At 39.4% G+C, this 25,493-nt stretch overlaps 1 protein-coding gene and 2 long non-coding RNA genes across 8 annotated transcripts in view; 1 reads left to right on the forward strand and 2 right to left on the reverse strand.

Moving 5' to 3' along the window:
• DIO2 (iodothyronine deiodinase 2) overlaps positions 1-25,493 on the forward strand; it is a 73,156-nt gene that overhangs the window by 34,382 nt on the left and 13,281 nt on the right. For 2 of the 6 annotated variants that reach the window (XM_071745847.1, XM_071745851.1), the window contains one exon: positions 22,790-23,068. In XM_071745847.1, the coding sequence (XP_071601948.1) occupies positions 22,847-23,068 (222 nt within the window). In that variant the 5' untranslated portion in view covers positions 22,790-22,846. Of the gene's footprint in view, positions 1-46; positions 374-16,362; positions 16,484-22,333; positions 23,069-25,493 lie in introns of those variants that run through there. The other 4 variants (XM_071745849.1, XM_071745852.1, XM_071745850.1 and 1 more) reach the window with 4 other exon arrangements.
• Positions 8,000-11,176, reverse strand: LOC139797067 (uncharacterized). The gene is made up of 2 exons (XR_011726273.1): positions 8,894-11,176; positions 8,000-8,296 (listed from the first exon to the last, which is right to left on the reverse strand). It is a non-coding gene; the product is annotated as an uncharacterized lncRNA (long non-coding RNA).
• Positions 16,952-22,064, reverse strand: LOC139797066 (uncharacterized). Its single transcript, XR_011726272.1, has 2 exons — positions 17,812-22,064; positions 16,952-17,048 (listed from the first exon to the last, which is right to left on the reverse strand). It is a non-coding gene; the product is annotated as an uncharacterized lncRNA (long non-coding RNA).

Here is a 25,493-nt window from a genome sequence, read left to right on the forward strand (position 1 = left end):
GCTTCTTCTGGACCATGACACAACTTGTTTTCTTCTTTTTTAACAGCTTCTTATAAACCAAGATTCCTGCCTTCACCCTCAGGGAGTTTCTTGGTTTAACCCTCCTACAGAGGAGGACAGCTGTAGCTATTTAGGAAGAAGGCCACAGAGCTCAAATAAGGTCACTGGGACTTACCTACTCTTTGCACCTTATCTTACTGTCATGGTATCACTTCTGCCTGGCTTGTCTACATTTCTCTCACCTTTTTTTTCACCTACGTCCACATTAAATTGTGGGAAGTGCTTTCTGAATGAGCCAGAAGACCACAAAACTGACTCCTCTGCATTTTGCTTTTGCTGTGTACAAGGCTTGAGTCAATGGATACAGAAAAAGGTAAGTGTATACATGAGGATTTATGAACACAATATAAGTTTATGCTGGCAACTGCATTACTTAGCATTTGACTGTTGGGTGACTCTGGGCAAACTTGAGCTTTTCTTTGTGTGTGTGGATTCTTTGGATAATACAAATAATACAATGCAAATTTAAAAAAAAAGTGGAGAAGCATGATGCTCTTTTGCCTCTGAAAATTATGGGTACAGTCTTCTTAACAGCAAAGACAAAACCAAATAATTGATATGGATGAGGAAAACAGAACATCTCCTGTTTTGGTCACTAACTTAAGGGCAGGGGGTGGAAGTGAGGAGGAACTAGGAGTGCATAAATAGATTCCTGGCCTGCCATCAAGGCCTTGAGCCTCAATTTCTCTGTTACCTTCTGTAACAAAACAGTACTACTTCACAGCAGTAGTATAGAGATTAAGTAATTGACCATTGTGGAATTAGTTTCTAACTGCTAATGAAGAGCAATACAATTTTGTCAGATTTGGCTGGGAGAGTTTTACACCACATTTTTATTCCATTTAGAAAATGGAATGATTTTCTATTTTGGTCTGGCTACCTAGTAAAAAGGAAGTAGGAAAGGAAGTAGTGCAAAAGAATTTATTGAAAATGCTTGGTAGGGTGAATTCATAAAAGACACTGATACAAAAACTGGTCAGGTGTTTCAAATTCTAGAATAAAAACTAGTCTGGTCAGTCAAAGTAGAGACCACAATAATTTTTAATAGAGGCGACCTGCCCCTAGGCAGCAGATAAACTCTATTTGATCTGTGATGTTTAGAAGGAAGGAGAGAACACAGACATGTTTTTCGTTTTTGGGTTTTTTTCTTCCATCAAATTTGCTGTCTCTTTTCTCTCCAAAAGAAGCCATTTTATTTAAACTGATAATTAAATGAAAAGAAGAACTGCTTTGTAGATCTTTTTTTGTTTGCTTGTCTTTTCTTTCCCTGAGATAAGATCCCAGAGTAAAGTTATATATACAGGAAACTTGGAAGTTCAGCAAATAAGGGGTGTGTCTCATCTTTATTTCAGAAACTTCATCAGTGGACTCCCTCAATAGGTAGTGATCTGCAATACCAGTTAAGCCTAATACCCTGAAGAGTTCAGATTAGTTTAATAATATTTTTAAATTATAGTGGATACAGGGGATCAGTTCTTACTATTTCCCTCAGCAGCCCGTTCTTTCACATAATGGAAGAGAAATGCATTTTTAATCAGTTTTTATGAGCCTTGAAATATTATTCAACCTCACAGTATTACCGAAACTTTAAATGCCACAGGAGGCATGTCTCAAAAATGCATAGATTTCCAGCACCTCAGTGACACAGACAAATATTATTATCCCCACTTAAGGGATTGAACTTGTGCAACTTTCAAACATGACAGTCTCTCTGTGTCAGTATGAAAATTAAGTCCACAGGTGCTGGATTCAAGTTCAGCTCTGGAACGATCTTCCACAGCTTTTAACATATGAGTAACAAATGCATGAGCACAGTGTGGGACAGATCCTTGGCTGATGCAAATTGGCCTGAATCCACTGAAGTCATACGAAACTATGACAACTGACAGCACTTGTGGATCTGCCACATTGCATCTGCCTATAGTCATTTCAAGAAATCAGTCTCCTTAGCACTACAAATGATGAAGCAGCTCTTAGAAAAAACTTACTTGTTCTCATGGTCTCTTAAATGTCTTCAGCTATCGAACCTTGTGGCCTTCACTTCAGTTCTTTGAGTTCACACAGTATCAAATACTCTCTCCTCTTATACTTTCTAATGTCTCTTGAATAGTGTCACATTCAGAGCACCTGGTGGGTCTCCAAAAATCCGGGCTTAGTTCCATAGGCCTCCATCAGCCAATAACTTTAGATTTCCTGTTTTCAGTTGGTTATGGATTTGGCCTGGCCAGTGTGGGTGAAAAAACTCCATTTAGTCTCTCTTATTCACACTTGTGTCAAGATTTGAGCACGTGGAAAGAAAAATAAATAATGATACAATGTAATAATTAGGACTTCACAGGCTGGAAGATGCTATCTCATTGTGTAATCTCATGAAATCATGATGAAGTGCCTAGGCAGGAAAGGGACAATGCCCTGGAGCCTGTTTCCTACATTTGTTGCAGGTATTTTGTTCCCCACCATGTCCCCCTATTTTTCTGTTCTTTTTTCTACTACCATTGCAAATATTCTTTTAACCATCTTGCCCTTAAACAATGGATACACAAGTAATTTAATTAAAAGAGCTTCAGTTATGCTGAAAACAAGAAATTACTAATATCCATTAAAGCAATTGTTATTGACATGAAAAAGGTTTTACCATTAGACAGGTTATATAGAAGAGAACCACACAGGCAGCAGAACCACACAGGCAGCAGTGTATCTACACTGACAAGTAAAAAAATTCAAAATGCCTTTAACAGCTCAATGTAATTATCTTGACTCAGTCAACTCATTGCTTAAGTATCTTTTCTATTGAATCTGAAGAAAGAAATTTGGTGAAAATCGTTAAAATCATAACTATAAAACCCATTGCTAAGTCACATGAGGATACACTGTTGTTGCTGTTTTGATGGTAGCTGCTGTGGTGGTAGTGAGTATTGCATTAGGTGAGGGCTCCTTTACATAAGGTGCTGCACAAACACTGTGTTCATCTGTGAAAAGAAACTGGGTTTTAACATCACCACTGTGAAACAAAGGCAGAAGAGTCTCCATGTAAGTGGTGAAGAGCAGTGGGAATTCCTTCCTGGAGCTCTATAGGTGAGGGAAGAACAGGGGACAGAATTACCACAAAAGGCTTAGCAGTGATTTTCAAACAAGTAAATAAATAATTCCAATAGCTCGTGGAAACCAATATTCCATTTTTATACATGGGAAAGCTTAGATAAATGGATGAGAGACCACAAAAAGAAAACAGTGAGACATAAACTGAAGCCTGTCAAGGCAAGGATTAAGCCTTGTCTCTTGCCTCTGAGCTCCTTGCAGTAAGTAGATCACACTGTATCCATCACCACCAGTCATTGTATGTTTCAGTTGCCCATTCTCTACTTGCTTCATTTCCCCAAAATGAACCATTGAATTGGTTAACTCGAGGCAGTAGAAACAATATATTCAGTGTACAGGGTTCACTCTATCTTAAATGTCTGCTGTTCCTAATTCCCAAATAAACTGTAAGACCTCCTGTAGACGTTATCATTAATGCTTTTCCATATTTAAGTGGTAGAATTAAATCCCTTAGGCTATACGACAGATGTCTGGCTTTCCTGCCCTTTGTTAAATCATCACAGAATCAGATAATGGTTTGGGTTAGAAGAGACCTTAAAGTTCATCTACTTCCAACCCCCCTGTCATGGGCAGGGAAAGTTCACACTGGACCAGGTTGCTCAAAGCCCCTTCCAACTTGGCCTTGAGGTGGCTTCCACAACTTCTCCGGGCAACCTGTGTCAGTCTCTCACCTCATAGGAAAGAATTTCTTCCTAATACCTAATATAAATCTACCTTCTTACAGTTTAAAACCATTACCCCTCATCTATCACTACATGCCCTTGTAAAAAGTCCCTTTCCAGCTTTCCTGTAGGCCTCTATAGGGCACTGTAAAGTCTCTCGGGACCTTTTCTTCTCCAGGCTGAACAACTCCAACTCTCTCAGCCTTTCTTCCTGGGAGAGGAGCTCCAGCCCTGTCATCATCTTTGTGGCCCTCTTCTGGACTCCCTCCAACAGCTCCATGTTTTTCCTGTGTTGGGGGCTCCAGATCTGGATACAGTACTCCAGGTGAGGTCTCAAAACAGCAGAGTAGAGTGGGAGAATCACCTCCTTTGACACACTTCTTTTGATGCAGCGCAGGATCCTGTGGGCTTTCTGGGCTGCAAGCACACATTGTCAGCTCACAAAGAGCTTTTCATCAAGTCCTTTTCCTCAGGGCTGTTCTCAGTCCATTCTCATTTGTGCTTGGGATTGCCCAAACCCAGGTGCAGGATCTTGCTCTTGGCCTCGTTGAGCTTCAGGATGTTGGCATGGGCCCACCTCTGGAGCTTGTCAAGGTCCTTCTAGAGGGCCTCCCTCCCCTCCAGCCCATCAACTGCACCACACAGCTTGGTGTCATCAGCAAAAGTGCTGAGAAGAAGCCTGAGTATTAAATGAAAAAACAATGCTTCTGCTGAGTTCAAGAAGACAGATGTTACCTATTCATAGCAATTCCAGCAAATGTTTTTATGGAGTTCAGTGGCCTTGCTCTCTTAGAACAGATGGTGTCAGCTGCAGGTTGCTTCACCATGGCTTTTCTTGTTTTTTGTTTTTTCCTCTAGCCCTCATTCCTTTTATCCTTACCGTCTCAGCCACTTTTGCCAAATAGGCTTTTTAGTTTTTAATTTCTCACAATGGGGCATAGAATGGTGTTGAAAGGTTTTGTAGCTGGCATAGCCTGCAGGCACTGTGAAAATGTGTAGAATACTTGAGCTCTTTCTCACTGTTTAATCTTGGCTTACAGTCATAGTGACTTATTAAAAACAAAACAAAATGGAAAAAACCCAACCCACCCAAATATTCCATCTTGATTTTTATCATGAGAAGACATCTGTGCCAAGAAGACACCTGGTTGGTTTTGAAGCACTATTTTCCAACATGGACAAATTTATCTATTTTTTGTTTTCTTTTTATGTATCATGGCAGAATTTTGAGCTCTGAACATCAAACAAAGCACATATAAAGAAAGGTTTTTACTAATTGCAGCATCTCGAGATTGCAAGGTGTTGCTGATAAGAGGGCAAGGTTGATTAGCCAGCTGAAGATCAGAAATCTTTCTGAGCTGCTATGACTTTACCTTATCATCAGTGTACTCCAGGATCTCTACTTTCCTCATATTTCCAGTGTGGCTTCAGACTTCTGCCAGTGTTTATCAGATCTCTCTTAGTTTATGACCCTGAATAATTGGAGACGAACTCCTGAACTTGCCAGTTCCAAACCCTACAATTATGGCAAAGATGTAAGAAGTCAGGAGCCAACTGGAAATTCAGTTGCAAAACTAAAATTCAAAATTACAAGCATATCATGAGCCCAAAGAGGCATTTCCAGAAAAACAAAACAAAACACAAAAAATGGAAGCTGCTGTCCTAGTCTGTTAAGAAATGAATCTGTGGCTGTTGGTTGCTGTTATTTATAGTCAAATAATGACAATGAGTAGAACACTGGACAGTATACAGCACACAAGGTCCTTTAATGATCTTGCCACTGGATGTTTTATCTGCAGCCCATAGGAGCAGAAGGGATACAAAAACTCTATTGAGTAATCTCTGCTGTTAACTGAGAATGATGGCTGCTTTTCAGTGTTATGGTCCTGCAAGAATGCTGCTGAGGCTGACTGCAGGCTTCTTACTTGGTAAGAATCTGGAGAAGACTCCAGGTTTCCAGTCTTACTTCCTTTAATAGCTTTGGTTCAAAAGGAAAGCTGCAGAGTCTCTACTACCACAATTCTGATGTTGCCTACCATAAAAGGATTTGGCATTTGTTGTCTGATTTCAAAAATACTGAGAGCAGGCTCTTAGATATTGGATATCTGGATGGATTATGGGATTATCCTGGAATACAGAGGCGTTCTCATGTGCTCTGTCCCATACTGTGGCTATAATCTCTGAAAGCAAGCAGTATGTTTGTATAAAATGCACTGTAAATGAGGATTTCAGATTAAAAGGTTCTTTGTAGCCTTTTGTTACTTGTTCTTTCCACACCACAGAAACCTTTTCCTTAGCTCCTTATGAATTTAATCCTGACCAGGATCTACTATGTATTGGCTCTGAGCCATTTAATCATATCATAACAATGTATTTTTTCATTATGCTATCCTAGATAATGTGTTATTTGATCTCAAAAAGTAAGTGAAGTTGAGTATGGGTGTTATCTGGATGAATGCCTCCCAAGAAAACTTCAGTATTGCCCAGGAATTAGCACAAGTGATTCATGACAAAATTATGACTCTTTGATTTGAAGTACTTCAGAAATAATAAATCTAAATTTTGTATTTTGAAGAGGTGAAAAACCTGAGTCATTCTCTTCAGCATAAATCCTGAGGGTTTTGATGCTATGGCTGGTTTATTTTTTCATGTGTGGGAAGCCTCTCTGTCTTGTATGAATCATACTGTGCTGCTTTACTCCTGATTGTTAGTAGCCCTTAAAGTAGTTCACAGTGGCCTTTACCTACCTGATGCTCACTTGGTTATTTGTTATGCAGGATATATTTGGTCATAAATCCTTTGGCCTACCACTACCGCCCTTGCTGCCACTATGCCACCACATTACACTTCCTCCAGGACACAGTGGGTGCAGAAGACTATTATGTGTATAACTAACTCACTACTTAAGTGACCTGAGTAGCAAAAGTAAATGGGTTCTTTTATATGAACCAGCTGTGTTGAGAAGAAAATGTTTCTGCCACAAAAAAAAAAAAAAAAAGAAAAAAAAAGGGATTCACAATTAAGAAAATTGTGTGACCACTCATAGAACTGGAGATATAGATCATGATGGGTGGCATGTTCATGGAATGAGATTTTAAATCTAAATTAGAATCAACTGTCTGTTTTCTACTAAGATTACTGTTTCTCATCAGCTTTCATACTTGTGTCAAATGGGAGATGTGAAGATGAAAGACAAACTGAGCTTAGTTTCCTGCTTTTGCTGTACTTTTAAAAACAGTTTGGCTTTTTTCCCTTTTTCTGTGCAATTTTAGGAGAGGTTTATTATTCTGAACTAAAAAAATAAATAAAAGGGTACTTATCCCATCATAAATGTAAAATGGATCTATACCTGCAGGGCCCTTCTCCTCATCATAGGATTTACAAGGCCTAGCACAGTTGTCAAAAACTTTGCCATCATCTTTTTGTGCTGGTGGAGCAATACGAATTGGACCAAGCTGAGACTGGTCTCAGAGGTAATTCAACTGAATTTGGATTAGACTTGCATAGTCCAATGCATACTGTTTGCCCAAAGGAAGACTCAGAGGGGATGATACACCAGATGGTTGTGCTACCATTCAGAGGGACATCAAAGAGCTGGAGAGATGAGCCTGTAGGAATCTCATGACAATGGGAAATGCCAAATCCTGCACCTGAGAATGAGCAGCCCCATGGATCATTAATGCTGGGGGCTGGCTGTATGGGAAGCAGATTGACAGAAAGGGACCTGGGGGTCCTAGTGGACTCCAAGTTGAACACAAGCCACTAATGCTTATGCAGCACAGAAGGGTAACAGCCTCTGCAGGAGGGAGAGCACTGCTAGGAGGCCAAGGGAGGAAATCTTCCCCTCTAGCCAACACTGGTGAGGATCTGTCTGGAGTCCAGCACTGGACTCCCCACTACAAGAGGCACATGGACATTCTGGAGTAAATCCAGCAATGAGCATGAAGCTCAATAAGGGATTGAAGCAGATCCCATCCAAAGAGAATCTGAAAGAATGGAACTGCTCAGCTCCCAGAAGAGAAGACTTGGGGGTGTGAGACAATGTGTGTCATATTGTCACCCATATGCATGTGTTGAATACCTGATGTGGGGGGAGCAAAGATGACTCCACTCTTCTCAGTATTTCCCAGTGGCAAGACAAGATAGACACAAACTAAAACAGCAGAAAGTACAGAAACTAGCAGAGAATAAAATATTTTTATTGTGGTCAAATACTGGAACAGGTTGCCAGGAGAGGTTGTGGGATCTCTATCTTGGAGATAATTCAAAAGACGATTGGATAAGGCTCAGAGCAACCTGCTCCAGCTGACCCTGTTTTGAGCAGTGGGGTTGGACTAGATGACCTCTGAGAGTCCATTTTCACCTCCACCACTCCATGAGTCTTTGTAGCTGTCTACAGGTAACTGAACTGTATAAACAGTGGGGAAAGCAGCTGCCATATTTTGCATTCCACTGCAAATCTAAGGTCAATTGGCCTGTTGAGAAGAAAATATAGAGGTTAAAAGTCTTTTGAACTCCAGAAATTATTGGTTTGTCAAAACCTCTGCTTGAGAGAAGTGGCAGAAGTCACGTGCCTTGCAACTTCTACCAGTTGAGACAATCCTTTCAGAATAATTATAGAGAACAAGCCTATTTTGGCATAGAGATGGACTGCACAGGTCTCTGCCTGTGTAGGCAAATTTCTGTGATTCAGATATTGCAACACAATAAAGCAGTATATTGTTTGTGTTATGTAGATGTACGTGATGGTGTCTCTAAACTGCAGTTTAAATTTACTAGAGAAAAAAAAAAAAAAGTTGTCATCATCATCAAGGGAAGGTGACTCACTTCATTTTGTACTGTTGTTACCCAGAACAGCAGAACAGTTTGAGCTGGCCCTCCTATATTCTAGATCATTTGAGGCATTAATCTAGGTGATGCAAGTGGGCCACAGGAAAGCAAAATATGTGAAGCCAAGCTTGCTGATCTACTGTGTTATTCCAGGTGCCTGGAATGCTTACCCATTCCTTACATTTTTTCCTATTTGTAGGACCTGAAATTGGAGGTTTTGTTGATTTTGTTGCTGTTCTTACCTTGACATACACCCAAGGCTTTTGGAGAAACCTGGTGTTGCAATGCTTTCCCAGCATAATGTGCCAGTTAACTCAGCTACTGCAAGGGAAAATGCAAAAGGCCTCCAATTTTAGCACCAAAGGAGTATTTCTGCTTACCTGCTGTAGCATAAAGAATTACTTTTTACATGGCCCTTCATTAATTTTTAATAAGTTGATAACCAAATCCTTAACTCAATTTACTCTAATTAATTAACACGATAAGAATCAATACCCTAACAGCCCTTGCTTATACACCTATTAATACAAATGAATGGAATCAACCTTGCTGCACACCTGTTCTCAGTAATCTGTGCAAATACTAGTGAATTATCTTTGCCTCTCAGAAATACCATACACATTGACATCTTGTTATTCCTTGTTGCTGGCTGATAGAAGCTCATGTTATCACATTGCACAGGATGCTTTGGAAAATACAGTCACTGTGACTGTGAACTGAGGCTGAACTTCATACATCTTGAAGAGGCAGCTCTAATTTGCTTATCACCCCAACAGATCTATCTGAATTTATGGCTTGAAATGCTATAATACAGAAGTGTCTCAGAAATATCAATGTATTAAACATCATTGAAGTCCAAAGGGCAAAATCACGAGAGATAAAGCATAAATTAAGTCTAATGGCTGTGAGTTGAATCTCTGTACAAGGAATAATTCCCCTGAGGTCTGCTCTGGCTCACTCAAGGTCATACAGGTCGTGACAGAGGGGATCCAAAGCCAGATACCAGCTGTTTTTAACAAGCTGCCTGCAAGAGAGGTGCTAAACTTGCAACATGCCTGACCTCATCAGAGGTTGTGAAAGAGGAAGAATATAGAGATAACGTAAAATTTTTCTAGTGAAAAATATTAAACATAGCTGCCTACTAAATGTCATCTCTGCTCAAAACTGTTTTGCAGATTTGATGCTTTTTCTCTGCTTCAGGATAAAAAACATAAATTGTAATACTTGCATTTTCATTTATCTCTGATGTGAGATAGTCATTGCCCACACTGTAAGATGGGGACAGTGAGGCATCCAGGCTTCTTAGAAGTCAGTGAGTCCACTGCAGATCATGAACTGGAAAAAAGGGATTTATGTTCCTATTGGGAGGATGACATACAAGAATATTTGCCATTTTCCTTGTTTCTCACCCTCAAACTGCTGAGGGTAACAAGAAATCAGGACTTCACTGTTCTTTCATGCTTACAGAATGCCTGCTGTACTTATGGTATGCTCTCAGATGTTCATGGATCACTTGTAAGAGCACAATATAAAAAAACTAATATAACTCAGAAAAAAAAAAAAAAAGAAAGGACATTTTACAGAAATGTAGTTCAAATGTCTTTGGAACAGATTGCTGAATATGATGGAGAGTGATGGGGTTCAATAGCCAGAGGGATCTTTTCTTGCTTCTCAGAGAGACAGCAATGACTGGGCTTATTGTAGCATTAAACAGACCAGTTAGGTAAAATAATAGCTTTTTTTTCACTAGAAAAATTACATTTGAGAGTTTAATGCTGTATGGATCAAAATTTACCATGCTGAAAAACAAAGAGCAAGATTGAAAAGATGCATCCCAGGTACATGTAGATCTGTTATTAAAGGGAAATGTGAATCAGAAGAGGAAAGGATCTAAAGTTGTATGGGGAAAGAAACTGAAAATTTGTGAATCAGGTAGTATGGCCATTAGTTGTGAGAAACCAGTGTCTCCACGCTGGCCTACTGCATGTAGCCCTGATACCTTGGCCAGTATGATGGGGACAATGGCAGCTGGTATGCTAGGGTTGGAAGGGAATTTAAAGACCAGATGGACACCTACCACTAAATAAAGTTGCTCAAAGCCCCATCCAACCTGGCCTTCAACACTGCCGTGGAGGCAGCAGCCACAGCTTCCCTAGGCAACCTGTTCCAGTGTCGCACCACACTCACACTAAAGATTTTCTTCCTGATTATACAATGTAAATCTCCCTTCTTCCAGTTTAGAGCCATCCCTCCTTGTCCTATCACTACATGCATTTGTAAAAGGTCCCTCCCCAGCTCTCTTGTAGGCCCCCTTCAGGTACTGGGAGACTCCTTGAAGTATTCTCTTCTCCAGGCTGAACAAACCCAACCCTCTTCAGCCTGTCTTCATTTTCTTTCTCTGGAAGAAAACAAAAGAGAAAAAGAAAAAAATCTGTGACGTATAATATAGAGATTGATCTTACAACTTTTTTAGGCAAGTAGCACCTCTGATTTCCAAAGGCTTATTCCATGTGATTACGCATTATTTTTCCCTAAGCTTAGGTTGCAGTTGTTAGCTTCTTAATAATTTTCAAACACAAAGGTATTTGGGGGCAGATCCTTTTCTTATTGAACTAAAGAGCCATACTTCTCACTTATTTCAAGGGTACTCTAATCTTTTCAAGGCCTTTTTAATTAAAATTAGTTATTTAGTTTGTACAGCACTTTAAAGTACACAGAGCTACGTAAGTGCTGTGTTGTTATTATTATTATTCAACTCATTATTATCTCTTACGTTTCCCATAAAACTAGTTATGACAGCTGCTGTTAAGCTCCTTAGTTCTCAAAGAAAATTAACATTAGAAAATGCTTTGACTATTTTTTTTTCAAACCACTGCAAATTACTACAGCTGCTGATTACAGCAGTGATGATATTGTATGAGCACTAACAGAACCAATGTAGAGACCAAGTGTAGCTATGCTTCTTTAAGAGACTGTACACTTCTGAGTTGTCATGCTGAACTTAATCATGATGCTACTATTTGCAAGCATGGAGACATAAAAATTATTTGTTCTTGCTCTACTCTTTTTACAGTCACCAACATTGTTGCACATCATACATGTAAAGTGATGCATCCTTGGAAAATTGGAACTGTACACCTAACTTGTGCTGGTGTCTGTGATAACAAAAGGGCAGAGGAAAGCCAAAGGGGAAGACCCTTCCTATGAGGCACATATATTATGCCTGTGGACATGTGTTTCAAGGATGGGACATTTCATCTAACACTCATGAGAGACTGGTTTATGTATAAGTGCAAGATGCTAGTTGCATCTGAAAATCCACGGTTTTGAAGTTTCTATGTGATCTTGAATAAAACTTGTTTAAAGTTAGGTGTGTGCATGCTTCAGTATTTTGGAAGACATTTTGAGGGAGTTTTGAGGAAAATTATCTATTTCATTGGGAAGAGGAACAACTTTTAATTTCTTTCTTGAGAAATTAAAGCTAGAAACAGGTGCTCTGCCAGTTTTCCTCTTTAATAGCTATAGTAGTAAATATAAAATATACCTCTAAAGATGTCAGTAAAACTATTTTTTTCCTTTGGTGAGTGTATGTATGCTTTCCTAGCTCTTAGTTATCTTTTCGTTTGGTTGTAACAGCAGGACCAGAAGAATACTTGAACTCTTGGGGTTTTTAAGAGAAACATATGGCAAGAGATTTGACATAGTCTAAATTTTCAGTTTCTTAACTCTATAGTGTTAATCCTACCTATACAGAGTGAAGAGAGAGCCTTTTATTCTCTTGCAATAAGACTTCATAAAGACAATGACATAAAATCTTGATAAGGTTCTTGCTGGTTTGAGTATCAGGAAATAATAGCCTATGGCCTAGATAACTCACAGGAAACAGCCCAAGATATTCCTATAATTTAAGCTTATAGATGAATGACATTAATTTGTGTCCCTGGTGTGTTATTCTTATTACTGCTCTTAGTAAAATATATAGTCCTCATTTATAAAAAAGTAAAAAAGGCCAGGCAGTCTCACCTTGCTTCTCAGTAAGATCATGGAGCAGATACTTCTGGAAACTATACTACAGCACATGGAGAATAAGGATGTCACTGGGGACAGCCAACATGGTTTCACTAAGGGCAACTTCCAATTCAAACTGTTCTATGATTCTGTGACTGAATCACTGGAGTTCCATAAAAAACATATGTGTGATATACCTCCATAGGTGAAATCAGACATGTAGGGAAACCAACAAGAGGTTTCCAGTAGCTTATTCAAGTGCACAGTGAGTTGTGTACTCACTGTGTGTGACAGGGGACACGACAGTTTTTGACCCGTAATCTACTGTTCTGTCTAAAACACCAACCAGGACTCCTCTATGTAAAGGGTATTATATTTTTCTTTCTGAATCACTACATTTTCCTTTCAAATGCTTGTTCAAATATTTTTAGGACAAAATGAAGACTAATGTTCTTGGCTACATGCTCACCATAGTTATTGAAATGGTCTGTCATGCTGAACCTTGGAAGAAGCAGCTTTCATCATCCATAACTTTACCTTTCCCAAGAGGCAGCTAAATGCGTAAAAATTTTTTGGTCTTTACGTTGGGAATGTGGCATAACAGACCCCACACCATAAATTTACGCAACTATAAACAGTGAAATGTACTCAGAATAAAGGAGGAGAGGGAATGAAAAGCAAAAAAACCTAAACTCTGTATCTGTGTTAAATTTCTCAAGATAAATTTTGCAAATTTAATTTTTTAATTTTTTAATTTTTTTTTTTTTTTTTGTTATCTTCCTTGAATAGTCCCATTTCACAAACCTGTTTTGCTGGGGCCCTCTAGCATTAGATAATCAAGACCTTCTTTACCTTCTGTCATGGACCAACAGTAGTTGCCACAGCATCAAATAAATAAAAACTTGAGGCTCAAGACCGCTCTTTTTATTTCTGTCTGGAATTATCCTTTGCCTTGATAAAAGGGGTAGAGAGACTTGTTGAAAGAAAAGAATTACAGGACCCTGGAAGTCAAGTTGTATCTTGTGAGTGTGCATAAATTGCTGAATTTCTCTGGGACTTCACCCCTTTGTCCACTTCTTTCCTTCAATATTTTCTATTTAAATTGAAGCCCTTCAGGGCAGGGATTGTCTATAATATATACTAATACAAAGCGTAGCATAGTTGATTATTAAACCTAAATATCATATTTGCTACTTTAATGTACAGACCACAAATAAATGAGCATGAATCACAACCTTAATGTGGGGAACTGTGGTAGGAGACCGATGGAACAAGCTATGGGATTGTACGATTGTTGCACAATTCTGACCACCTCAGAACTGAATCATGGAATCATACAGCAGTCTGGCTTGGAAGGCACCTTTAAAGGATATCTAGGTCAACGCACCTTCAATGATCAGGGACATCTTCAAACAGATCAGATTGCTCAGATCCCTGTCCTTTAAATGACTTTGAATGTTTCCAGGGATGGGGCTTTCTACCACCTAGCTGGTCAACTGGGACCAGTGTTTCAGTGAAAACTGAAAGAACACATTTTTCAAAGCTTCCTCTGCCTAAATTATTTCTAACCAAAACAGGGTAATTGGATTAAAATTAATTTAAAAACACCCCAAAGTGGGAATGGAGAAGTGTAATGTGAATACATTGAAAATAGAAGTTAAATTTCACCAGAAGCAAAACAGAAGTTTTGATAAAGTTGCACTCTGAATAAGCCTGAAGTAAGTGCCAGCAGAACAGAGAAAGTATTCTTATTTCCTACAGTATGCAGTTCTTGAGTACTTTCTATTGCTCATATTATTGAGTTGGTACCCCGTCTACCCTGCCTATTATCTGTGGAAATACATCTCTGAAATGTGAGGAGTACTGTTTTTCATGTAAAAATGAAGACTTGACTGACTTCATGTATTTGCCCTATTTTCATGTGTCACCAGTGGTTTGGAAAATACCCTCATGGGGGAAAAAAAGCCCATACATTCATGCATAATTAACATCCCACTATAGGAAGTACAGTGGATACTTGCATTATCATCTAGATTGCTTTAGGATGATAAAATTAACTTTTTTCTAATGTAGCAAAGAATATGTTCTGTATGGACAATTTTTCAAGCTGAAGAAAATATAGTAAAAAACCAAAACCAATGTGAGGACAGAGCATGTTCTGAGCATTTAGGAAAAAGCCAGAGCCCTTGGGCTATGGCAGACTTTGAGCAATACTGTGCAACTGCATCCCATGTATGTTTAACAACTATTAATAAAAAGAATCTCTGAAACTGAAGGAGTCATGAAAGAAATGCCAGTCTTGAAATGTCCTGAAAGCAAATGTATAAAACCAAGTTGTTTACAAGGAGTTTTGGACCATTACAATCTGGTTTCATCCAAAGATCTGTAGTTTCTCTCATGAATATTGAAAACATGAAATGAAAAAAGCCTTGGCTTTCAGTTTTTGGTAAAAGAAGTTCCCTTTCCTTGCTTAGGAATGTAAAGTGCCCATGAATTCCTTACTGCTGCAGTCAAGAAGGCCTGGGTATTTTCCTTGTTTCCAATGATGAAAAGATTAATATTTTGCTTGCAAACTTATGCTTTATAAATGGAATACAAATGATGAGAATAGACTATCTGATAAAACTGTGAGAAGCATTGTTAGGTTGGAAATCTGAATCCAAATGAAAAACAAGCAAACAAACAAACTTGTCTGATCTAGAACTAAGTGTGAATGGCATTTAGATGAGTTAAAGGTGAGAACAAAGCCCTGGTGAAACCGCACATAGCTGTCACCTGGCATGGCCAGTGCACAACATTTTTGCTTGGCAAGATGGAGAGGGGTTGAACTGAATAGAGTGGTGTGTAAGGTCACTTGGATGGCAGTTTGTAAGATATTAAATGTGTAGCAGGATAAAAGGATCTGATTTATAGGAGACAGACTGGTTTTACCAACTTCAGACTTTGCAATGGCATTAACGAATAGACAAAAGTTTATTCCTTCCACTTAGAGTATATACCAGATCAGTCTGAGGACAGGACAGATAAAGTATATGTTTTTAAAACACTATTTTTGTTAATTGTTACTGGTACATTAAGCTGAAAAAAGATGGGGTGTACAGTAAAGCTTTAATAACAAATGCGAGCAGGAAGATGATAAAAAAAATTATTTTTCATGGCTTTCACTTCAGCACCCACCTCTTCCTAGACTTTGATTAAGAGCATAGTTTCTAATCTCATGCATCTAAGAGGTTTCTCTTGAGCAGTCATATTACTGCTTAACTTACAGTCACTGTATGCTGGTTAATCTTTTTTTGTGTTCCAAAGCTACAAATTGCCCCAAATATTCCATTCCCTTCCAAAGCACACCAATTTTTATATTAGACTTTTATAAAGAGGTACTATGAGCGCCTTTTTTTTCCTATCTGGATATTTTTGATAAAAACTGGAAATCTCAGTTCTCAATCCACATAAAATATCCACTATCTCAATGTCTTGCTTTGGGAAGAAAAGGCCAGAGAATAGGATTCAAGTCCAAGGAAGCAGGTTGCCTGGTAAGTTCTGTTTCTGACTTAAGTAGAAATACAATTATAGGAACCTTCATAATAGTATTTCAGCATTTCTGCCTCCCCTCTTCCACAGAAAATTATCCACAGAAGGTGGAGCTTTAAAATGCATCAATATGTGAAGGAAGGAGATTGAAAGCTTGGGTCATGTATAGCCATCATCAGCAACTGAAACACATGTACAAACATGCAACAAGTATGACAAGGACACACACCTTATTTCATTCCAGTGAAACACACTGGATTAGGACTCTCCAGAGAGATACACTGAAGAAAAAGGTCAGTGGTTTGCTTGAAAAAACAAAAAAAGGCCCCTTCCCAGATGGGAAAGCTGGGGCAGGAGGGCTTTTCTAGAACTTTGAGCCAACTTACATATAAACCCATATAGAGTTATTACTAAAATTCTACTCTTGCCATCTCTCTGGTGTTTCAGATGGGCAGGAATACATGAACATCCTAACTTACTGACAGCTATAAATGAGACTCCCATATTCATATCTGTCACCTGGATAGCCATATGAGTGGAAGAGTTTGAATGCTACTCCCAGCTTCTCTTGGGAGTTTGGGAGGTAATTTACAGATTCTACAAGCAGTTTAAGGTGTTCTCTTCCAATGTTTGACATACTTAAGGTCTTTTTCCTCTTGTGCAATACTGTAGAGAATTTGGGCTGATTTTCCTTCTGACTAAGTCTTCTGGTTGTCTTTATTCATAGATCACCTTTCTTGTTTTTCTGAAGAGAAACTCCCTTATCTTTTAGGGTGGGGATGGTGTTTTGTTGTGTTCCAAAATTAAGTCTGACTCAGCCAGGTGTGTTTTAGCATCAGGTTTGGTCACTGTACTTTACTGAAACAGAGAGATTATTTTTGTTTTGCATAGAAATTTGGGGATCATTAGCCAAGGGATGTGGGGAATTCCTCTAGACTCAAACTTGTCTCTGTTGCACACCCACATCCACGAGTCAGTTATTTCACATTGCTGTCATACAATGAATGCAGGCTCTTAGAAGGTGCCAGACTGACAGCTTTGAGGTCTACAGAACAGGTTTTGCAGAGAAATCAGCAGTCTCAGTTCTCTTTGTACACACGTAGATTTCTGAACCACTGTGGCTGACTATAAGACAGCCTCAGTAATATCCAGAATATAGGTATAACTTGCCATCTGTTAGGATACTCTTTTCTTCCCCTTTCCAGAAATGTCCCAATTATTTGGCCTTTTTCTTCCTTAGTTCATTTGAATACTGTCGCAGTCTGGCATCTGTTGGCTGAAAGCACCTCTAATCGAAGTGCTGCCTTGTGGACTGAGTGGGCAGTGAGGCTGCCTTCCTTTTACTGCTCCATGGGCTCCCCTCCAAATTGCCATGGAGAGCTGCTCCTGTGGGCAGTTTGCATTCTCACTACCTGCACTCAGCCCCACTGCAGATAAACTTGAGGAACCAGGTCTTGCGGGCTATTAAATCAGCACTTCTCACAGCTGTCAGTTTCACAAAATAATCAACTCTCAATTACGCACCATAATGGCAGTGATAGAACAACCTAAATAAAACAAAACCAAGGCTGATACAAAAAGTAAATAAATCAGGCAATATGGGTATATTTAGTGTACTCACCTTTGAAGAGCTGGTAAGCAAGTTCCTGTAGAGAACAGAGGCAGCTTTAAGCGGGCAGAATGGGGCTGGGTGCCAGCGGGATGAACGCTGCTCCATTCAGACATAGTGCTGTGGCCAGGAGTGTCAAAGAAAGGCAGGGCCTGGTGAGTCCACACCATGGGAAATCTATCCAGGTATCACTGACACTTTCCTGAAATATTTTATTTTTAATTGAAGATATTATTTCTTTGAGAAAAAAATACACTGCTGATCCTAATAAAAAAGTGGAAACAGACATTCTGTCAATACTCCATGGCATATTATGTGATGGGGTTTTTGATGAGAGAAGGAGAAATTTTTTTTTTCTTTTGACAAAAGAAAAAAATGCAGTTTTATGAGAAGTACAAATTCTTGTTTTGCTGTAATAAATAAATTTTGCCCAGGGCCAGGGGAGGCAAAGCTGAGCTAAACTTTCTCCATCTCTAGCCATATCACTCTGCAGCTGCGCAATTCTCCAGGGATAAGCTCATGGACACACTAACTAGCTCTCAAACAAAAAGCCTCATTCTTTGTTTTTGGCAGTAAAAGCGGTGAGAAGCAGCAAGGCAGGCACACAGGTTGTGCTGAAGCCTTTGGGATGATTTCTCCCATGAACCTCCCGGGGGTAGGACTAGAGCAGCAGCCTTGCTTGTCTGTCACTGTGAGGTACCTTTTCCCAGTTGTGTTGCAAAGAGGAACTGCAGTCAAAATCCTATAATCCTCTTGCTTAGTCTGAGAAAATAAGGCTGAGCAACTAAGGTAGCAATCAACCCACTTGTTGTGGGCTCTAGGGTCATGAATTTAGGTACTTAGATTCAGTGGGATTGAGTGCTGTGGCAGTTTTCACAGGTTGTTCAGCCACAGACAAGTAAAGACCTACACAACCAAGTGAAGGCTGTAAATACACTATCTGACATGCAGAAAGCCAGCATATATATAAAAGGAGAAGAGAGCAAGTGGCCTTAGCAGCAGTAACTACACCTCTGATTTCCTGTGCCTCAGCAGTTATCAAGAGAGTTGTAGTAAATCAACTTACAAGCTGCCCGTGTCCCAATCTTCATGCTGCTGTGGTCAAAACTGAGAAGGAACATGAAGCTATGCATGGATATGGTTTTGGTGGCACTGATTTCTATAAACATTACAGAATATGAACATCTATACTGATATTGTTGACTTTAGCCACATACAAGGTTTAGTAACAGTGAATGCTTTAATGTTGTTGGCTTTGCTCATTCCATCTTGACAAATTATGGATGATATGTTTAATTTCCCATTACTGAACCTGACTGCTCCTTAGATTAGGGGAGAACTTTTTTTTTCTTTTGCTGATGGAGAACTGAGGTACATTGTAGGGCTGTGCCTGAATTATATAGGAAGGTATACCCTTCCCATATATTGGAGGAGCAGGTAGCTGAAGTAAGTTTTAGCTGAACCCCATCTTAATTCTTTCACACACATCTTCAACCCTTCCTAATTCTTTCTCACATATCAAATTCATCCAGTTTTTCCTCAAGAGAGTAAAGGCTCTATTAATGACCTGAGGTCTAAAAGATTTAGCCTTTCTTCCTTGCATCATGAAGGTCACCAGGGAAGTAACAAGAGGCTGTTGGCTTCAACAATGAGTTAACACTGCAGATGCCCATCTTTTGCAACAGATACAAATAGCGGTGTCCCTTGTATTTCTGATGTCTGAGAGAAATACACATTGGTATGAATTGTTTCAGCCAAGAAAGAGAGAAGCTATATCAACAAGACTCAGGAATTATACTTTCTTTCTCTGTTGAGTGCTTCTGTACTCAGACTGGTCAGAAGCAGTTGCTAGTGCCCTGGAGGGACAGACTGTTTCTGAAGAAAGCAGCGCAAACAACTGTCTTTTTCCATTTTTAGTTAGTCAAGAGATTTTTTTTCTCTATGATGGGATTAGGTAGTTATCAGCATCTCTTGACTGGAAGTCCCAAACACACCATCTGAGAGAGTTCTGATTAACTTGCTTGGTACAGACACGTTGCCTTATAGGCAAGGACAATGTACTATCTATGAAATACCATCTCACACTGGAGCTCCATGGACTTCCTGCTCAGCTTCCGATGCACTTCAAAGCTCCCTGAGCTGTCTGGGCTCCAGCTGTCTTACAAATAACCTCTTCACCCATGAAGCACACTGTGGGTAGGGGCAGTTGTTTCACAGGAACCCAGAATACATCGTGTTCCCAGCATGGGTTCTTGCCTGACTTTACCTCCGGGGAACAGGAAGAGCCTGAGCTGAGCTGGACTGTCCTCAGAGCCCTTTGCAAAGTGTTCTCAGAAACAATGGCTGGTGATTCATCTGGCACCCTCATCAGCAATCCCCAGGCCCTCCTTTTAACAAACTTCCCTCAAAGAAAGAAAGGTGACCATCCAGACAGATTCCTGTGTGTTTTAGTGGTGGATCTACGGAAGAGTAATCTAGGTTTAAGAGTGCTTGTAATCAAGTGATTACATATGCTTGCCTGAGGTCAGACAGTAAGCCAGTTTAGCAGCTCTGGGGACCCTTGTTCCTCTGTTGTGCTCACATGATATAAGCACACTGACTCATCCATGTGTGGAGATACATAAATGCCTGTTTATAACGTGTTTTTGCAAGTTTTAATAATAAAGCCAGATCTGTGAGGTGGCAGTCCTTTCTATGGCAACAGAAAACTGTCATCGCCAATATTTTTGATTTAAAAATTGAGAAAGCATTTGTTTATGCTAGTAATGCAGAAGGTCCCTTGTTTAATGTGCATAACCTTTTAAAGTTATTTATTTTAGTTAACATTTGCTAGAAGATACCCTGCCTGGGTGACAGCTTTTGCAAATGCCCGATATTGTGCTACCTAAACAAACATTTTTTTGGTGAGCCCAAGGCAAGACCTGGAGTGGCCTTTCTAGAGGTATGCATCCTAGTATGACAGCCAAAAAGATATTAAAGTATCTGAAAATGAGAGACCCCAGAGTGGGGAAGATTGATATTATTTACCTTCTGTAGTATCTAGCAGGGAAAGGATTGTGATGACTGATGAAGACTAAGACACATTAATGAAGAAAGCTTGTACTACTCATCAAGGATGTGAGCTGACAGATTAGCTATCATGATGGCAAGTCTGGGAATGAAATGTATGTGGTGAGGAGAGCCTACATAAGTACAGGGGGAAGACATACACTCAAAAACAAAATTATGGATGTCTGCAACATGAAATACATGAAATATTTACTTCAGGAAGTTAGAACCATGAAAAACCAAACCAAACCTAACTAAAAAAAAAACAAAACACACAAAACAAACCAGAATATGTCTGCTGTATCCCTGTCCCTCCAGCTCTCTCTCTCTCTCCCAAAAAAAAAAAAAAAAAAAAAAAAAAAAAAAAAAAAAAAGAGGACTAAAAAGGTGAAACAAAGAAAATCCACATGGATAAAGAAAACCTTCAGTGTGGAGCTGCAGCGTATGCTTGTGGTTGTTAAAGCAAACATGGAGCTTCCAGAGGAAACTTCTTTCTTTCTGGGGTTTTTTTCTGGGTTTTTTTAATTTTTTTTGTTGTTGTGTAGAGGTTTTTTATATATGTATAATTTTTTAACCAAAAGTTAGTTATCCAAATTAGACTAACTTTTTTAACCAAAAGTTAGTTACCCAAATTAGACTAGTGAATATAATTTGTTATCACAGGGAAATATGAAATTCCTTGAAGGTCAGTTAACAGCACTTAATACTGTATGAGATTTTTAAGAAAGGAACTTAAACTTAAAACCACCAAATCCTTAAAAAACTTTCTTTTTTTTTCTCTCTTTCTTATATTTTTCCCTTACACATTAGTGGAATAAATCAGAGCTGGGTGTTTACTTCTGTTTCATTAAATGCCAAGACAACAAAAGTTCTTTAAACACTATATAGGTTGTACTTCATGAACATAAGGGGAAAATGTACAGAAATGTGCCCTTTCTTGGGATGCATCAGCTCACACCTTCCTGAAAAAGACAGAAGGGTGAAGGAAAAAACCCAAAAACATAAAATAGAGAGAAAAAATCCCAAAACACACTGACAAAGAAGCCTGCACTGCTGTGTCATCTTCCATGTCATGTAAAAATACTTCTTCCAAAAATTTAAAGCATTTCTTAAGAGCAGTTAGAAGCATATTGGTCTTTTTCCTTTTCAAAGCAAGGTAAAGTTCCACCCTTGCCGTCTGTCTTTTTTTTTTTTTCCCTCCACGCTAGTGAAAAAAAAAAAAAAAAAAAAAAAAGTTTCGAGAATTTCATTTTTCTATTCACTGCAGTCCTGGCCAAAGTAAAGCCCTCTTTTACATTGACGTCAAGATCTTTACTAAGATTAGGGTTTCGTTCCTCTATTGCAGCAATTAGCTAGGGAATGTATAAAAGGCTTCAGGGAAGCAAGCTAGGACTCCAGAGGGGAAAGCACTTTGCACCATAGGCAGTTCGCTAGAGAGAGGGCGAGAGGAGGAAGGCAGGAACAGAGAGAGGCGGAGGGAAGGGGGGGGAGAGAGGGAAAGAGAGGGAGGGAGGGAGGGAGGAAGGAACAGAAAGTTTGTGTATATAAACCTTTTTTTCAAAAAAGGATTGTTGCACCTGGTAGCTAGCTTTACTGACTCAGAACTGAGAGGTCTGTTCAGTGCTTAAATAGCTGAGAAACAATGGGATAGCGCAGGAAAGTTAACAATTAACAATCTCAGTTTAAATTTTGTAACTGCAGGGAACTGGAACCACAGCTGCCTCTCTCTTCAACAAAATCAGGTCTCCTGGTTAAGGGAAGAATTTTTGTTAACATCTTAGTTTCTGAAAAAATAAGCAGCTCTGCGTTCAATGAGTATCATGCAGTTATGGTTGTAACCAGCCTGCTCCTGTTTAACCATCTATACTCGTTTTAAAGAGAAAGGCTGAGAAAGGGGTAACGAGGCTTTTGAAATGCTCTTTACTTTACTTTTTTAAATGAGGGTACAGAGCGAAAAAGGGAGCTGAAAGCATCCGGCTGAAGGGAAGCGGCAAGGAAGATGGGTCTGCTAAGTGTGGATTTGCTGATCACGCTTCAGATCTTGCCGGTCTTTTTCTCCAATTGCCTCTTCCTTGCGCTGTATGACTCTGTGATCCTCCTGAAGCACATGGTGCTGTTTCTGAGCCGGTCAAAGTCCGGACGCGGTGAGTGGCGGAGGATGCTGACCTCGGAGGGGCTACGTTGCGTCTGGAACAGCTTCCTGCTGGACGCCTACAAACAGGTGGGTACACGGGGATGGGGACGGGCAGGTTGGGGTGGGGAAGCTGCGATGAGCATCCCTGCTGTCAACGGAGAAGGGAAGGGAATAGCGCTGTGCGGTGCTGCCTCTCCTATTTGACGGTAAGTTTGATGGGAGAGATGTGAAAGCTGAAAGAAATAGTACTTGGAAGGGCTCAGGAGACGGGATCTGCTGCCTCCTCTGCTCTGCCACTTACTCCCTGCAAAGCCAGGGCCACGGCACTTAGTTTAGCTGTGCCTCTGTTTCCTCACCAGTACAAATAATAATCTTCTAGTTTATGAAGTATTTCTTAATATTTATAAAATATTCTTATTTGCATAAGAATAGTTGCAAAATGCTCTGGATGTTTTCACAACTGCTGTTTAGTTGTTATGTGAGATCCTCAGAGATTATACAGACTGAATCTTCAGGCAGAGCTCTACATAGATAGATGTCACCTGTGTAACAGAGTTGTTTTAATGAGCCTTTGTCACTACATTGGCACGTTCTGATACTCAGATTAAAGTTTTTTATTGGAGGAAGCATCCAGGTAACAGTAAAACTGGCACAGAGTAAAACTGAGCCTTTTTTCTTCAAAAATCAGCATCAGAGGTACATGTCAGAAATTAAAAATAAACTTGACAAGATGAGGGACAGCTGCCTGGTGATTGAAGCTAATAAAGCCATTAGCAGTTATGCAATGTGTATTTTTTTTTTTTTTTTTAGCCAGTGGTACTGCCCAGGTCTCATGAGGTAGTTATAGTTCCCCTTTATAGACTTAAGAAGTGGACCCAGAAAGATGAAATTTCTTGCACAGGCCACCCAGTTTGTAAACAGAAGAACTGGATTCAGAGCTCTGTGGCTTCCAAAACAGTGCTTGGTCTGTTAATGTGTTGTCTTATTTAGACTATCTAATTTAACATACCCAATGTGTTGTCATGAGGTCATAAGGATCCTATCTAAACAATAGCTCTGTATCTTCTGAAATATTTCTTTTAATATCACCTTCCCACCAGTCACCTTTTGTTCCCCGCACAATGGCTTTTATATAGGCTCTTTCCCAGAGATGTGAAGAGCTGGTGGTGATGGTGTTTGCTGGCTTTGAGACGTGGAATACAAGCTGTTTAGCCTGAAACCGAAGCCACGGGGACATTAATTTGCAGTGTAAGACAAATATAAATAACGTTAACTTTTGCCAAATAGGTCAATCTCTTACTGCCACCCTAGGAATCAGCCAGCTGGCTACCCAAATAAAGTAATGCTGAATGAAGCTGACTATTCTCCTAGACCTTCTAGTTTCTGTTTTTAGTCTCTTCAGGGACTGAGTAAGTAAAGTTTACAGTACCCTTGTTAAATGGGCCAGTGAGCACAATTGTGCCCATTTTTACAGAAAAGGCAAGGCAGGACAGATAATGCATGACTTGGTCAAGGCACCAGTGGAAGTTGGTAGCACAGCTCTGTGTGGCCCAGGATCTGAAGGTGAGGAGCTGTAGCAAAACTTATATCCATGAGATCTTTCCAATCTCATTTTGCTTAAATAACACAAAATTATTTAAAATAAAGATGTCACGTGCCTTTCTGTACTTTCTAATGTCATACTTTGCCTTTTCCTCAGTACTGTTGATGTCAACCATAGAAGAATGACTCTGCTATTTTTGGTCTTGGCAATGAAACTCATATCTTGAACTTTGGTAACTAAAAACTCTCCCTTATCACTATGACCCAGGTTGTTCAGGCCCATCAGGCTTTAAGTTCCCTAGAATGAATTCTGAGTCTCAATTAACTCAGCAGAAAACTGCCTATAAACATAACCAAATCACCTTGTTCCAGAAAGAGGGAAAGTCCATTCATGCCAGCTATTCTTAAGACAAAACTAATTGTCCAACAATTAATGTAAAGACCCCATTTTTCTTAATAGCGTTAGGGGCCATAAGGACAGAAGATAAATGGAAAGCCTTGATTGACCCAGAAAGGGAGATAAGTGTAGAGTTCAAATTATAAGATGGGACACAAAATACTGAAGAGCAAAATTGGAAGAGTCATCACTTCCACAATAGAGGAGAATCTGCTGCTTCTGTAAGGAAGAGAAAGAAAAAAAAATTACATCTGGAAAGCTGTACTCATATAGTTAAAAATATTTGAAATGTACTCTGCTTTATGGGTTTTTTTTGAAAGCACGAGAAACAGGGAATTATATTTAAGACACTTCCACAAAGCATCTTTTTCCTTAAATTATCTTTTTATAAATCCTGAATAGTACTGCCCATTTCTCATATATTAATCTTAACCAAGTAGTGAGGGTATTAAAAAGCAGGGCAAAATGCAATCGATATAATAACAGTGATTGCATTTTGCTCCAATTTGCTACCTGATGCCAGGTATTAGGAAAGTAATTAAGCAGGTGCTTAAGAAGTATTGAGGAGTATTT

The sequence above is a fragment of the Heliangelus exortis genome, chromosome 5 (assembly GCF_036169615.1).
Source record: "Heliangelus exortis chromosome 5, bHelExo1.hap1, whole genome shotgun sequence".
Taxonomy (NCBI): Eukaryota; Metazoa; Chordata; class Aves; order Apodiformes; family Trochilidae; genus Heliangelus; species Heliangelus exortis.